The 13,850-nt window shown below is 42.3% G+C and overlaps 1 protein-coding gene across 1 annotated transcript in view; it reads right to left on the reverse strand.

Annotated features, from left to right (window-relative positions):
* Nucleotides 1-13,032, reverse strand: part of LOC120057192 (neurofibromin) — an 83,766-nt gene extending 70,734 nt beyond the window's left edge. Inside the window, exons 1-6 of the mRNA XM_039005675.1 lie at nucleotides 12,973-13,032; nucleotides 6,828-6,971; nucleotides 6,653-6,736; nucleotides 2,956-3,146; nucleotides 407-513; nucleotides 201-268 (exon numbers count right to left, since the gene is read on the reverse strand). Of these exons, the coding sequence (XP_038861603.1) occupies nucleotides 201-268; nucleotides 407-513; nucleotides 2,956-3,146; nucleotides 6,653-6,736; nucleotides 6,828-6,971; nucleotides 12,973-13,032 (654 nt within the window). The remainder of the gene's footprint in view (nucleotides 1-200; nucleotides 269-406; nucleotides 514-2,955; nucleotides 3,147-6,652; nucleotides 6,737-6,827; nucleotides 6,972-12,972) is intronic.
* Nucleotides 13,033-13,850: the final 818 nt, after the last annotated feature.

The raw sequence follows: 13,850 nt of genomic DNA on the forward strand, positions 1-13,850 counted from the left end.
GGGGTTTCTGGCGAGCCAGAGACAGTTTGTGTAAACACTAGCATCCTGACTGCACCGAGTTGTGTATCGAGATGGAAACTCAAACACTAGAGCAGGAGGAACACGGCTACAGGAGGAGAGACACCACTAGGAGGAGACAGTGAGTCTATAGACAGACACTGCAGAGGGCGACACAGAGGGCGACACAGAGGGCCATTCACCTTCTCTAAACTGTTGATGACACTTAGCTGGGCAGGCTTCTTGAGGGCTTTGAATTTAAACACCGTCTCTGCAGAAGATAGGGAGTCAACACCGAACATCAATAACAGAGAACAACTCCAAAGAAACAGAACGTCTGTAGCTCAATCAAAATGTGACATCTGTTGTCCTAAATAAAGCAATGTGACTGATAAGAATAGGCCTATACCTTGGAGCAGTTTCTTTAGCTTGACACAGTCCACATTAATGTACTGGATGAGCTCAATGTCATGGACATCCACTGTGTCCTCCAAACACACGGTGAGCTCCTGCAACCTGAGGGGAAACACAGCAGAGATGGATATTTAATAAAGACCATCCTTTTCATCTCATCAAATATTCACGTTCAATAGAATCACATAAGTAGCATTAGATCAACATACATACACTAGCGTATGGTGAAAACCAAACCCAATGGGAAATGTAATAATTAAATGAGGTGGGTCGGTGAGTAAGACTACTAGAGCCTCCAAGAACAAGGTTAAGTAGCAAATTAAGGGTCATATAGTGCTTTGCCTTCGCGTAGTACTAACTGACATCAAATAGTTTGGATGACTGGGCAATGCTTTCAAGGTAAAAGCTCTGAAGAGCAAAAGGTGAGTGACACTGGGGAGTGGTTGAGGTCAACATACTCTCCCTGTCCTAACATCACATATCAAAACCTCATGTTTTAATAACCAGCTATTTCATCAGTCTGGGGCCTGCGAGTCATGGACCAATCAGACCACAGCACAGCTTGGTTAACAAGTGCAGACTGCGACTCACAGACATGATAAATACACGAGTGGAGCAGCACTCCTCTCTTCTGCCTCAGAACCAAATAGTACACCAGTGCAACAAGAAGGGAGACAAAAAGCTGTGCTTTCTAAGCTTCTATAAATAATTCATAAACCCTAGTGGTTAATGGTTACACCAGATGTTATCTCCCCACACGCCTTGTTCAGGCCCAGGTCCTTATGGAGCACGGTGCTCACAGTGGAACATTGCTCCATCAGACCCGGACAAAGACCCTCTTTATGAAGGCTGCTGACAGAGACTACCTTTATTCATCCTCCCTTCCTTTCTCTCCATTTACTCCATCTTAGGTGGGTGATAGAGCTATCTTCTCTCTTCCCCCTCACTCTCATTGAAGCCTAAAGGCCTGAACTGGTGTACAGTGCATTTGGAAAGTATTCAGACCCCTTGACTTTTAACACATTTTGTTACGTTACAGCCTTATTCAAACATTTATAAAATTAAACATTTTCCTCAATAATACCCCATAATGACAAAGCAAAAACAGTGTTTTTAGAAATTAACAAATGTATTAAAAATTAAAAATACCTTATTTACATAAGTATTAAGACCCTGCTATGAGACTCAAAATTGAGCTCATGTGCATCGTTTCCATTGATCATCCTTGATGTTTCTACAACTTGGAGTCCACCTGTGGTAAATTTAATTGATTGGACAAGATTTGGAAAGGCACACACCTGTCTATATAAAGGTCCCACAGTTGACAGTGCATGTCAGAGCAAAACCCAAGGTCCGCAAGAACATAGTGGCCTCCATCATTGTTAAAATGGAAGAAGTTTGGAACCACCAAGACTTTTCCTAGAGCTGGCCGCCTGGCCAAACTGAGCAATCGGCGCGGAGAAGGGTCTTTGCCAGGGAGGTGACCAAGAACTCTGAGAACTCCAGAGTTCCGCTGTGGAGATGGGAGAACTTTCCAGAAGGACAAGCATCTCTGCAGTCCTCCACCAAACCAGACGGAAACCTCAGTAAAAGGCACGACAGCCTGTTTGGAGTTTTACAAAAGGCATCTAAAGGACTCTCAGACCATGAGAAACAAGATTCTCTGGTCTGATGAAACCAATATTAAACTCTTCGGCCTGAATGCCAAGCGTCACATCTGGAGGAAACCTGGCACCATCCCTACAATGAAACATGGTGGCAGCATCATGCTGTGGGGATGTTTCTTAGCGGCAGGGACTGAGAAACTAGTCAGGATCGAGGGAAAGAAGAACGGACCAAAGTACAGAGAGATCCTTGATGAAAACCTGCTCCAGAGCACTCAGGACCTCAGACTGGGATGAAGGTTCACCTTCCAACAGGACAACGACACTAAGCACAGAGCCAAGACAATGCAGGAGTGGCTTCGGAACAAGTCTCTGAATATCCTTGAGTGGCCCAGCCAAAGCCCAGACTTGAACCTGATCGAACATCTCTGGAGAGCCCTGAAAATAGCTGTGCAGCAACGCTCTTCATCCTACCTGGCAGAGCTTGAGAGGATCTGCAGAGAAGAATGAGAGAAACTCCCCAAATACAGGTGTGCCAAGCTTGTAGCGTAATATCCAAGACTTGAGGCTCTAATCACTGCCAAAGGTTCTTCAACAAAGTACTAAGTAAAGGGTCTGAATACTTATGTTAATGTGATACTTGTATATATTTTTTATAAATGTGCCAAAATGTCTAAAAACCTGTCTTTGCTTTGTCATGATGGGGTATTGTGTGTAGATTGATAAGGGGGGGGAAACTATTTAATCAATTTTAGAATAAGGCTGTAACGTAACAAAATGTGGAAAAAGTCAACGGGTCTGAATACTTTCCGAATGAAATGTACATACATTTAGTAACCCATCCTCTATGTGCAGCCTGATGCCTTCCATCTTGGCCTGTTCCTGCTTAGAGCAGGTTGGGTTGAGGGGAGAGTTGTGAGGTGTTTATGGTTAATGTCACCTGGTGGAGATGCGGCTGAACACAGCGTTGAAGTTGTTGCAGCTGAGGGAGAATAGGACCCCGGAGGCGGAGTTACGGAGCTCGGCGGCGTGCTGGTGGCCCTCGCGGTAGGTGTGGATGAAGTGACAGATTTCTGGCAGCAGCTGCTTCACCAGCATGGTCTCGTCCAGACGCATGCAGTCCTTCGGTTGCTGAGGGATGGAGGGAAGGGAGAAGAGGAGGAAAGGAAAGGTTAGTGGTCAAAAAGAAGAAAACCTTTAAATCTATGTCTGCACTGCCCTCTTAACCCAGAGGAGAGAAACCACTGAGGATGAGGATCAAAGCCATCCCACACAGAGAATGGTCAGTCAGGCTCCAGTGACAAGGCTGGCATCCCTGAACAACTACACCATGGACAGAGCCGAGCACCACAAAAGCAGAGAGAGCTCTGCATAAAAATTAAGTCACACATTCAGTGTTCTCTAAGCGCCTACTTTTTCCCCTTCATAAATTAACTAGGATTATTTTCATTTAAAAGGTTCAATTCCCTCGTCAGAAAAGTCTGTATAGCCTTCTCCCGCTAGAATGAACGATATACAGTGCATCTTCTAGTAATCTATTGATAGAACAGGCGCCTGTCAGTCACAAAGTAAGCGATGACAGTGAAACTGCTGGTTTGTCAGTCTGCTGTCTGTCCTGCCTCTCGGTACCCGTGTTATTTATGTGTGCTGTGGTTGGCTGCAGTCAAAATGTATTTTCACGGAGCAGGGAGAGCATGACGCTTCATCATCCCCTGTGAGTGAATTTACAAGTCCCATGTCATGTAAGTGGTAAAAATTTGTTGAAATCCACTTAATTATTGTTTTGTGGCAAATTCATTTAACTTATTTAGCGTGTTTCATATAGCCAGCCAAGGAGTCAGGGCGCAAAGGCCATTTACTGTGCTTTGATTGACGACTGAATAGCAAGTTTTAACAGCAGACTAGTTTATAAAAAGGTGTCGAACTGACTGAATAAAGTCAATATCCTATATCCCTTTGCTATTCATACAACATAGTTAAATGTCCATGGTATCGCATCGGGACAAGTAAACCAAATCTTGTTTTTATTTTCCTAAGATTTGAAGTCCATGTCGAGACTTGCCAGTGACCGCTAAAGTGACTTGTCAGTGTAGCCTAGTGATGGGTTGTTCGCAAACAGACAGCTATTTTTGAACGGATCTTTTTGGTGAATGTCGGAACTGAGTCGGAGAGAGAGCTGTTCATTTGGCTCCCTAATTTACATAGTGGTAGGCTACTACTGCTTTTTGGCATTTATCTGCAGATAAATTATGAAAACATTTAATTAAGATGTTGAATCCTCACTGCAGGAACAATAAGTAGCAGAGAGAGAGAGCCTCATTCTGGTCCAAAATACTGCTGATGCTTTCTGTGTAGCAAAGCACATGTTTAACCTGCTTCATTCTTCAAGCATACCTGTAGGTCTATAATGGGCCCCTGACTTCGCATAAAATGGGGGTGCACAATCTGTGGGTCATCCCCCTGAAAATGTTTGCCCTTTGAAAAATGTTCCTGCAATTCTATATTGTTTCTCAACAAGGAATCCATGTTTACTTTACAGAACACAACCTTTTGTCTTAAGTTTTTGCCACAATAAATTCAAAGAGTAGACTACACTAGTTTTTCTGACTAATCTACTGCCTTACCTCAAAGTCCACCCACAGTGATTGATTGACAGGTCTGACCCCCTACCAACTCTGTGACTCACAAGCAACCTGCTCCTTCCCCTGACAATCCCACCCACAGTGATTGATTGACAGGCCAAACTGTTAAAGGGATAGTTCACCCAAATTAGGGTCCACCAGTCAGAGCCAATAAAATACATAATTTGAAGAACAAACATTGTGGCAATTCATATCTTGCAGTAAAACTAGCAGAAAAGGTTTAAAAAAAAAAGAAAAAAAAAAAAAAGGTTATCTTACTTAGAAAACAGTCCTAAACATATTAGGGCCGGGACGATACCAGTATCACAATACTTGTTAGTATCATGGCAAGGTAACAAAACAAGAAGCGGATTTAACTTCTTTAGGAGAACAGCCCCAATGTTGGAAACAAAATCATTATGTTGTCATCCAGAGTCACATTTATTTATTTTCCAAGCTTTAGCACAATATTTTGCATACAGCAGGTTTTAAAGGACCAGAGAGTTGCCTGCTTGTTCTCATTGTTGCCATGGAAACAATAGTGATATTGGTATCGTCACAGCCCTAGAACATATATGCCTAGACCATATCCAAAACAACTTACAACACACTGAATTCTTAAATTTTCTGCTATTTTAAATGTAAAGTCAGGTATTTCTACTCAATACCACAACTAATTTCCCCAACATTGGAGGTAGTCGTTAAAGTATTCAATAATTTAGCTGTGTATTTCAGACGGAATCAAGGCATTAGAATGTACCAGAGGGCACCAAAATAGAGTTTGTTCTGCATTTTTCAACCTGGGATCTGCCATTACCCCAGCACACCGTGGGAGGACTGGGACAAAGAGGGTTCTACTTGGGGACAGTAATGGTGGATCATTAAGTTAAATATTTCATAGAAAAGATAAGGATTTTCTAATTAAGTAAGGGTTTAATGTCATGATTTTAAATTGACTGGCAGTGACATGGGAAACTGAAAGAGGAAAGCTGTATATTTAAGCCGTATATGTAACTGACGATTATGAATAAATACCATCGTAATTTTTTAAATATAATATACAAACAGCTGACTGAAGACGGGGCGGCCGGGCATTTTTGCGGTTGAGTCCATTTCTGCAGACTCTTTACGTAATGAAATTTGGTTGCTCCTTGCTGAAACAAACAAGGTGTTGTATAAAATAAGTATTTGTTTGCCTAGGCAGCACCCTTCTCCCTGCACAGCAGCACATGCAGTCAGGAGTGAAGGAGAGTACAAAATGTGCTTTAAAAAAATACAAATAAATGTTTTGCTATTCAAACAATTAGAATGATGACCGCCGTCATTTGGCTGACCAATAACAGTCATCCAAACTTCTATGACCATCACAGCCCTATGTGTAAATAAACTATTTACAAAGGTAAAATAGTCAGCAAAAAGCATTCACATTTCAAGAACAAGGAGGACTTGAAGAACCCACTAACAGCTGTCCTCCATCCGCCAGCTCCCAGTGATAAAAAAAAGGCCGGAAACTTGGAGGCTGCGAATATGAAGTCAAGATGAGGAAGCACCTGGAAAAGCAATCTTCAGAAGTGGGCAGTGAGCACATCTTTACTGAGGAGAGGAGGGAGAGGAACCAGGGGAATACTGGCTACTAACAGAGTTCACTGAGCCTGAGAGAGAGACAGTACTCAAACACACAATTCATTTGTGTGGGGAGAGGAAAGGGCCCAGATCCAGGGCAAAGGCCACTGTCCCAACTGAAACAAAACATCTCAACCACAGACAGCCCACCACATCCTATTGTGTTATGCTGATATCCAATGGAAATCTACTGATAAAAAAAGTGTCTTAGGCCAGCATGAGAAAATGAAACAAATCAGGAAGGAGACATAGGGAGGAAAGAAGGATGAAGGGAGAGTCTGAGAAATAAAAGCGACATGTATCCATAATTTAAAAATATATATATTAAGGGGAAAGTTTAAGAGAAAAAATAAAGGGTATAAAATGTAGACAGCCTTAAGAAAGGTTCCTCACCCCAGCAAGGCACTTCTCCAGTGTGTCCAGGATGATGAGCTGAGAGAGATACAGGTTCTTCTCCGCAGCCTCCCCAAATATTCGCTAGGGGAGAGGGAGACATGGTTGAGACATATGCAACACTGTACATGTCTCTATAGGCTACAACTGGTGTTGCTTGCACACACACACTTACCATGTTGTTCACATTCTTCAGTATGTTTGTGAGGCCACTGATCACCAGTGAGAACTTATACTTGGAGATGTTGATCAGACATTCCTTGTTGTGCTCCGTGCTGACTTTGGTGTGAGTGTTCTGTTGGCCCACTTTAACTGGAAGCTGCAGAGGGGACGGGGTGGGGGAGTTAGGCTTATACAGTGTGAAAATCCTTGATGTTGGTGCATTCATCGAAGTTGGTAACTTCACTTTGTGTCCAATATACATAACCCTAACCATAATGTCAAGAGCATGGAGTACAGGAATAGCCAAGTGTTGTGTATACCATTTCCTGTCAATAAGTTCATCAGAGAGCGTGGTTACATGCACACAACAATACGATTATTGCAGATAGTCAGATTAATATAATAGTTTATTTAAAACATTTACATGCCTTGCAAAAATAACAATTTTTCCTAATAATCCTGTTTACTTGGACATCTGAAACCAAGCTACCCGATGGGACTTAAATAATGCCAAAAATCATCAATCAAAATAAACATTCTACAACAGCGACCATGTTATTTTTGCAAAGCCTATTTGATTCTGAGTTCGGACATATTAAATTTGTATGTGAAAACTATTTCTAAGATGCATACTTTCAGTTTTTCCGAACTCAATTCACCCGCACATACGCCTCGATCACACCAACAGCGTCATTGTATACACCAGAAGCACATTCATTTTCAATGCAGCATTGCATTGCAGAGGCAGTTGCAGTGTGTTCTATGTGGTGCATATGTTGGATTTATGAAACAGTTTAATATCGAATGAATCAGTGTACATGTAAACGTACTCAATATGTTTTCAAGGAGGCCTGTTCCAGGTCTGGGGGGGTGAACTGTACAGTAGGCCTAACTAGTGCATCGCTAGAACGAGCTAACAGGGGAAAAAACGGTCTAGGTAGCCAAACTGATTCTTCTTCTTATGTACTACAAAAGTTAAAAAGCATTGGATTGGTGTAAACATAAGCGATAGTTTCCTTCCATCATATTTTTTTGCACCAGCATCAGCGCAATTCCTTTTAAATCTAAGTCGCTTGAGATTGACGTTATAATTGTAACTAAACCTATGACCTGACCCATCACCTAAGGTAGCCTTTTAGTGCCCCTGACTTCCACATCCTGCTTCTTTACATGCGGGATCGTCTGAGCCTAGCCACCCGGACAGCTGATGAAACAGAGGAGTATTTCTGTCTGTAATAAGCCCTTTTGCAGGGAAAAACTCATTCTGAGTGGGTAGGCCTGGCTCCCAAGTGGGTGGGCCTATGCCCTCCCAGGCCCACCCATGGCTGTGCCCCTGCCCAGTCATGTGAAATCCATAGATTAGGGCCTAATGAATTCATTTCAATTGACTGATTTCCTTAAAGGAACTGTAACTCCGTAAAATCATTGAAATTGTTGCATTTATATTTTTGTTCGGTATAGTAAAACAATAACTGTTCTTATGCAATGGATAGACTGTGTCATAAGGTTGTCATAAGAAATACTATGTATATTACGTAACACTAGATACAGAACTTCCGACTTTATCATTGGCTATTAAGGAACTCCCCTTTTCCCACGCATTCAGCCCCCCACTCCTCACTCCACAGACACATTCACAAATAGCAGCCAGTAGGCTACTCTATTCATACTGTAGGAACGAAAGGCTCATCTGTAGGTGAATGAGGGAAATATATTTTCTAAAGAACAATCTGCTAAGAGATCATTCATAGGTTGAAAGGCAAGCCCATTATCCTTTCTTAAATATTAACAATGAAATATTTCCTAGGAGAAAAGAGGCAGGGAGGGACATCAGGAAAAAAAAAGGTTACACAACAGCGTAGAATACCAGCACATATGGCCAAAAGAAGAGACATCACAAATACACAAAAAACTAAGCTCCTAGCCCCCAATGCATGCCTTCTGTCCCCAACACTAAAACTACACCTACATAATATAAAAACGAAATAAAAATATATATTTGTACACAACTAAAAGTAAATTAAACTTAACATTAATTTTAAATTAAATTAAAAAATATATATATAAAAACACAAAGCTATAATAACCTTGAGTGGAAGAGGCTAAAGGGATAGGGAGGAGTGTAGAGTACTGGGGAAGCCTGGAAGGTGGCTGGGTGGCCCCTCCCTGAGTATATAGTACCACACATGCACACACACACACACACAGGGGGTGGATGGGTTGAGCTCACAGACACCCACTACGGGCCATGCTCCATGCGCCATGCTCCGCTCCGTAGGAACAAAGAGGCCTTTGGCGCTGCGCCGCTCCCATTTGGGCCACAGCTGCACACCTGCGGCAGTCTGCTGCTCGCCCACATACAAACGTGTGCGCGCGCACACACACACACACACACAATTCACAAGTAGGACTACTAATGAAAACAAACTTACTTAGTCTGCAAAGTGCAAAGAAAGTCCAACTTGACCCAGTTTTGTACTATGACTTCTTATAAGTATGCTAAACATATAAAGGTATGGAGATTGAGGTGGACACACCAATCCCAACCATCCGACAGGTCCAGAGGAGATTCCTCACCTATAGCAGGACCTAATACCATGTCCTCCAGCAAAGGCCAGAGGTCACCACAACAGACCAGAGAGGGGCTGCTCCTCTCCTGGCTCAGAGACATGAGCATGAAATGAGAGTCCCGAGACTTAAGCATCTTCCCTGCGAACATGCACACAGAGTATGGCTTGTTGACATCTATATTCAGGCCAACAGACACAGGGCCACTTTGTTTCACAGGCACAGTCTGAAATTCCTCTAAGGTCAATCCCTTTCCTAATGAGTGCTTTGGCACCAGCCAACAGGGCACTGAACACAAAGAGGGGACGAGAGGAAGAGTACACTTCCCTTGTCGACATAACGCCAGAAGATACACAAACGCGGTTTAAGACATTTTTCCTGAGTGCTGCCAACATAGAAACACTATTTAGGCGAGCACAGAAACACCATTAGGAGATATTTATGAGCTTCCATCTGAGATGCCATCTAAAAAAAGACATGGCTCTTCACTTGGCTGAGCTTCTCTTTCCAGGTCAGTGCTTGTAAACCAGCATCAGGGATCAACATCAGATTTTCAATGAAAAGGTCAGAAAGACTCCATCCTCTTTCCTTAGGAGCTTTGGTGTTACAAGCTCAAGCACAATACATGCTAGCACTAGTATAAGAAAGTATTATTAGATAATACATTATAGGGCATAATGTTGGAGCTAGCAACACAAGCATTTCGCTACACCTGCAATAACAACTGCTGAATATGTGTATGCGATTAATAACCTTTTACAAATATGTTGTTTACACAACAGGGGAAAATAATCTGCTTGACTGGAATCCCCTTCACACATTTACACACTACATTATTCTTGAATTTCGCATGAGGAAAGTAGCCTACCTTGGATTTAGAAAAGTGAGGGTTGGATTATTTATACGGTAATAACATCCATTTTTTTTTATATGTACCTTTATTTAACTAGGCAAGTCAGTTAAAAACAAATTCTTGTTTTCAATGACGGCCTTGGAACAGTGGGTTAACTGCCTTGTTCAGGGGCAGAACGACAGATTTTTACCTTGTCAGCTCGGGGATAACCTTTCGGTTACTAGTCCAACACTAACCACTAGGCTACCTGCCGCCCCAATGCTCTGCTCTGGCCTCAACGGGTCAAGCTCAAAAGGAAAGGTGATACAGCCTAACCTATAACGTCACAGTCGAGGGTTGAGCTGCTAATCTCAAAGCTGATTCTGACAGAAAGCAGTCTCAATCCAACCAGAAGCCAACATACAAAACCCTCTTTAATGATTACAAAGTGGTATCAATAGGCTTAACAGCAAATTAGGCCTAATCTCCATTAAACCTTCATCAAAGTGCAATGAGCCACACCCAGCCACTTGGCCTTCCAAGCCAGAACAGTGAGCTAATGGATAGGGGGGGGGGCAGAACTTCAACAGGATATCTGCTACAAGGGACAGGTAGGCCTATCGGCTTGATGTTAGGTGGAACAGTCCTCAGACTATCCCAACCCTGGAAGACGGAGATTACTGGGGACATTGGACTAGTTAGGACTATGCTACCGCAAACCCTGTCAAAACTATGAATAGCGGATCTCAGAAACCAAGTGTTGTGATACTGTCTCAATAACCTAGACATCCAGCCTGTTGCATACTGTCTAACCTCCTCATGTCATGCACTGTAGGAATGTCACTGATGTGTATACCAACAGCTTAGATAGAACTGTTAAAATTAACCATTCATCCGATTAGCCTACCCTGCATGGAGGTTTGAAGTAACCACATACCCAAAACAAACCAACTTGGACACAGTAGCCTAAACATCTACAATTACTAATCTCTCATATCCACTGGAGTTTTTATACTAAAGAAATAGTTGATAGTAATTGAATGTGTAAACAAATTAGAAGTGTGTGCCAATATGGTCACACAAGTCACTTTCCTCTTGCAACAATGAACAAGCACAAAAACGAATGCTCCCAGGGCTGAGATTTCCGGTTCGCTAATCCACTAACTTGTCATTTGATAAGGTTCATTAGCCTATATTTACTTTCACATATGAAATATATGGAATTTACCATCCCATAGGTTCATCATGTAGGCATAACATATACACCGAGTTAACAAAACATTAGGAACACTTTCCTAATATTGAGTGCATCCTTTTTGCTATCAGAACAGCCTCAACTTGTAGGGGCATAGACTCTACAAGGTGTCAAAAGCATTCCATAGGGATGCTGGCCCATGTTGACTCCAATGCTTCTCAAACAATTGAGTGTGAAAAACCCAGCAGCGTTGCAGTTCTTGTCGCACTCAAACTGGTGCGCCTGGCACCTACTACCATACCCCGTTCAAAGGCACTTAAATCTTTTGTATTGCCCATTTACCCTCTGAATAGCGCACACACACACAATCCACGTCTCAAGGCATAACAATCCTTCTTTAACCTGTCTCCTACCCATCTACACTGATTGAAGGTGACATCATTACGGGATCATAGCTTTCACCTGGTCAGTCTGTCATGGAAAGAGAAGGTGTTCCTAATGTTTTGTACACTCCGTGTATACTGCAATATACTACAAACGTCACTGATCAGAATTACACAGACTAACTAGGCCTATACATTACAATGTAAACGTCAACATGGGAAAGCAACACATGTAAGGATAATACAATGAAATCACTGCTTTGCATACAAGCCTAGTACTGTACAACCATAGCCCATACTGATACTGCATCATATAGGATAGCTATGATGAACGAGAAGGAAAATTAAGACATTGGTGAGATTTTGCGAGGGGAGTAAAGTAGATCAATAAATTCATTCAGAAACAAGCTTCGATACCCATCATCACCAATGTTTCCCAATACAATGGATGAGACCTGATTGTCAGTCTGCATAGAAAAGTCCACACACACACTGTAGGCTAAACAAACTGGACGCAGCTAAAATAACACAGGATATGACTAGCTAGCTGCTACTGTAATAGCTAACAGGCTATAAACAAACAACTTATAGTATAGACAAACAATTTGATTTGTAGTCCACGATGAGTTACTAGGTAGGTAAATGGAAATTGCATTTGCACATTAATTACTGGACACTAGCTTCAGGTTGACAAATTGGCTAGCAACAAAGCTCGCAGTGGCTAGCTAGCTAACTATAGTTAGCACAGTGTTACTGGCAGAAGCTGAATGCATTGCTAACCAAGCTAACAACTCGCTGCTTAAGTCTACATCTAGCTAGTTCTTCCTTTTAAACAGCAAAAGGCGTACTCTGTCGACTCCTTTGTTTATATAGAGAGTACATCCTCGTGGTATTATCCTTATGGATTTTAAATGGTATCTCAAATGTTTGGGATAAATTTGCCCATGTGCTATTTCGCCCTCTCTGTCGCTGTCACTTGCTCCCGAGTCCTGTGTGTGATGATGCGGCTCTGCAGGAGCGGTGTGTTGAGCAGGCGAGCTAGCTAGCTAGATCCCCACAAAACACACCAGTCATGACATTGCAGCTTTCTTCAAATGATCCCGTCGCTAAAGCCACGACCTCCATGATGTTACAGGGACAAGGCAGAGGCACAATGTCTGATACGATGTGTTATTCTTACCTGCTCGTCGAATCTACTAATTACGGCCTGAACCCATTCCACGGGTTTATGCGCCGCCATGGCCGGCCGGGTGCGAGCCGCGATGGGCCACCTGAATTATCCGTATAAATAATGATTCCTCTGCAATTTGCAACCAGTTAATGCTCAAAATCCGATGTTGATGGGGTTATTTTTCTTTATTTTAGCAGACACACCACCATGTCGCCATGACAGTACCGGAAGTTTGAATCCTCCTTCTCAATGAAATGAAGCAGGCACTGATGCTGCTTTGAGAAACAGCTAACATTACTGCGCGTGCGTTGCAAGAATCTTTGCGGCGACTAGTATGAATGTAAAAACGGGGGATTGGACCAATGCCGTGTGTTTTCATCAATGACAGGCTTTAGATAACAAAACGGTGATGTCACACTGCCTTGTGATTTTAGATCAGAAGAAACAGAACCATAAACATTTTGCAGTTACATTATAAGAAAAATGCATGGTAACAGTAGACCAGATAGCCATTCGATCTGTGTACATCATCAATATGTACAATATAACACTCCAGTCCGTAATATGTGCTGGTATTCTACGCTGTTGTGTAACCTTTTTTTCCTGTTATGTCCCTCCCTGCCTCTTTTCTCCTAGGAAATATTTAATTGTTAATATTTAAGAAAGGATAATGGGCTTGCCTTTCAACCTATGAATGATCTCTTAGCAGATTGTTCTTTAGAAAATATATTTCCCTCATTCACCTACAGATGAGCCTTTCGTTCCTACAGTATGAATAGAGTAGCCTACTGGCTGCTATTTGTGAATGTGTCTGTGGAGTGAGGAGTGGGGGGCTGAATGCGCGAGAAAAGGGGAGGGAGTTCCTTAATAGCTAATGATATATATAT

Source organism: Salvelinus namaycush, chromosome 12 (genome assembly GCF_016432855.1).
Source record: "Salvelinus namaycush isolate Seneca chromosome 12, SaNama_1.0, whole genome shotgun sequence".
Lineage (NCBI taxonomy): Eukaryota > Metazoa > Chordata > Actinopteri > Salmoniformes > Salmonidae > Salvelinus > Salvelinus namaycush.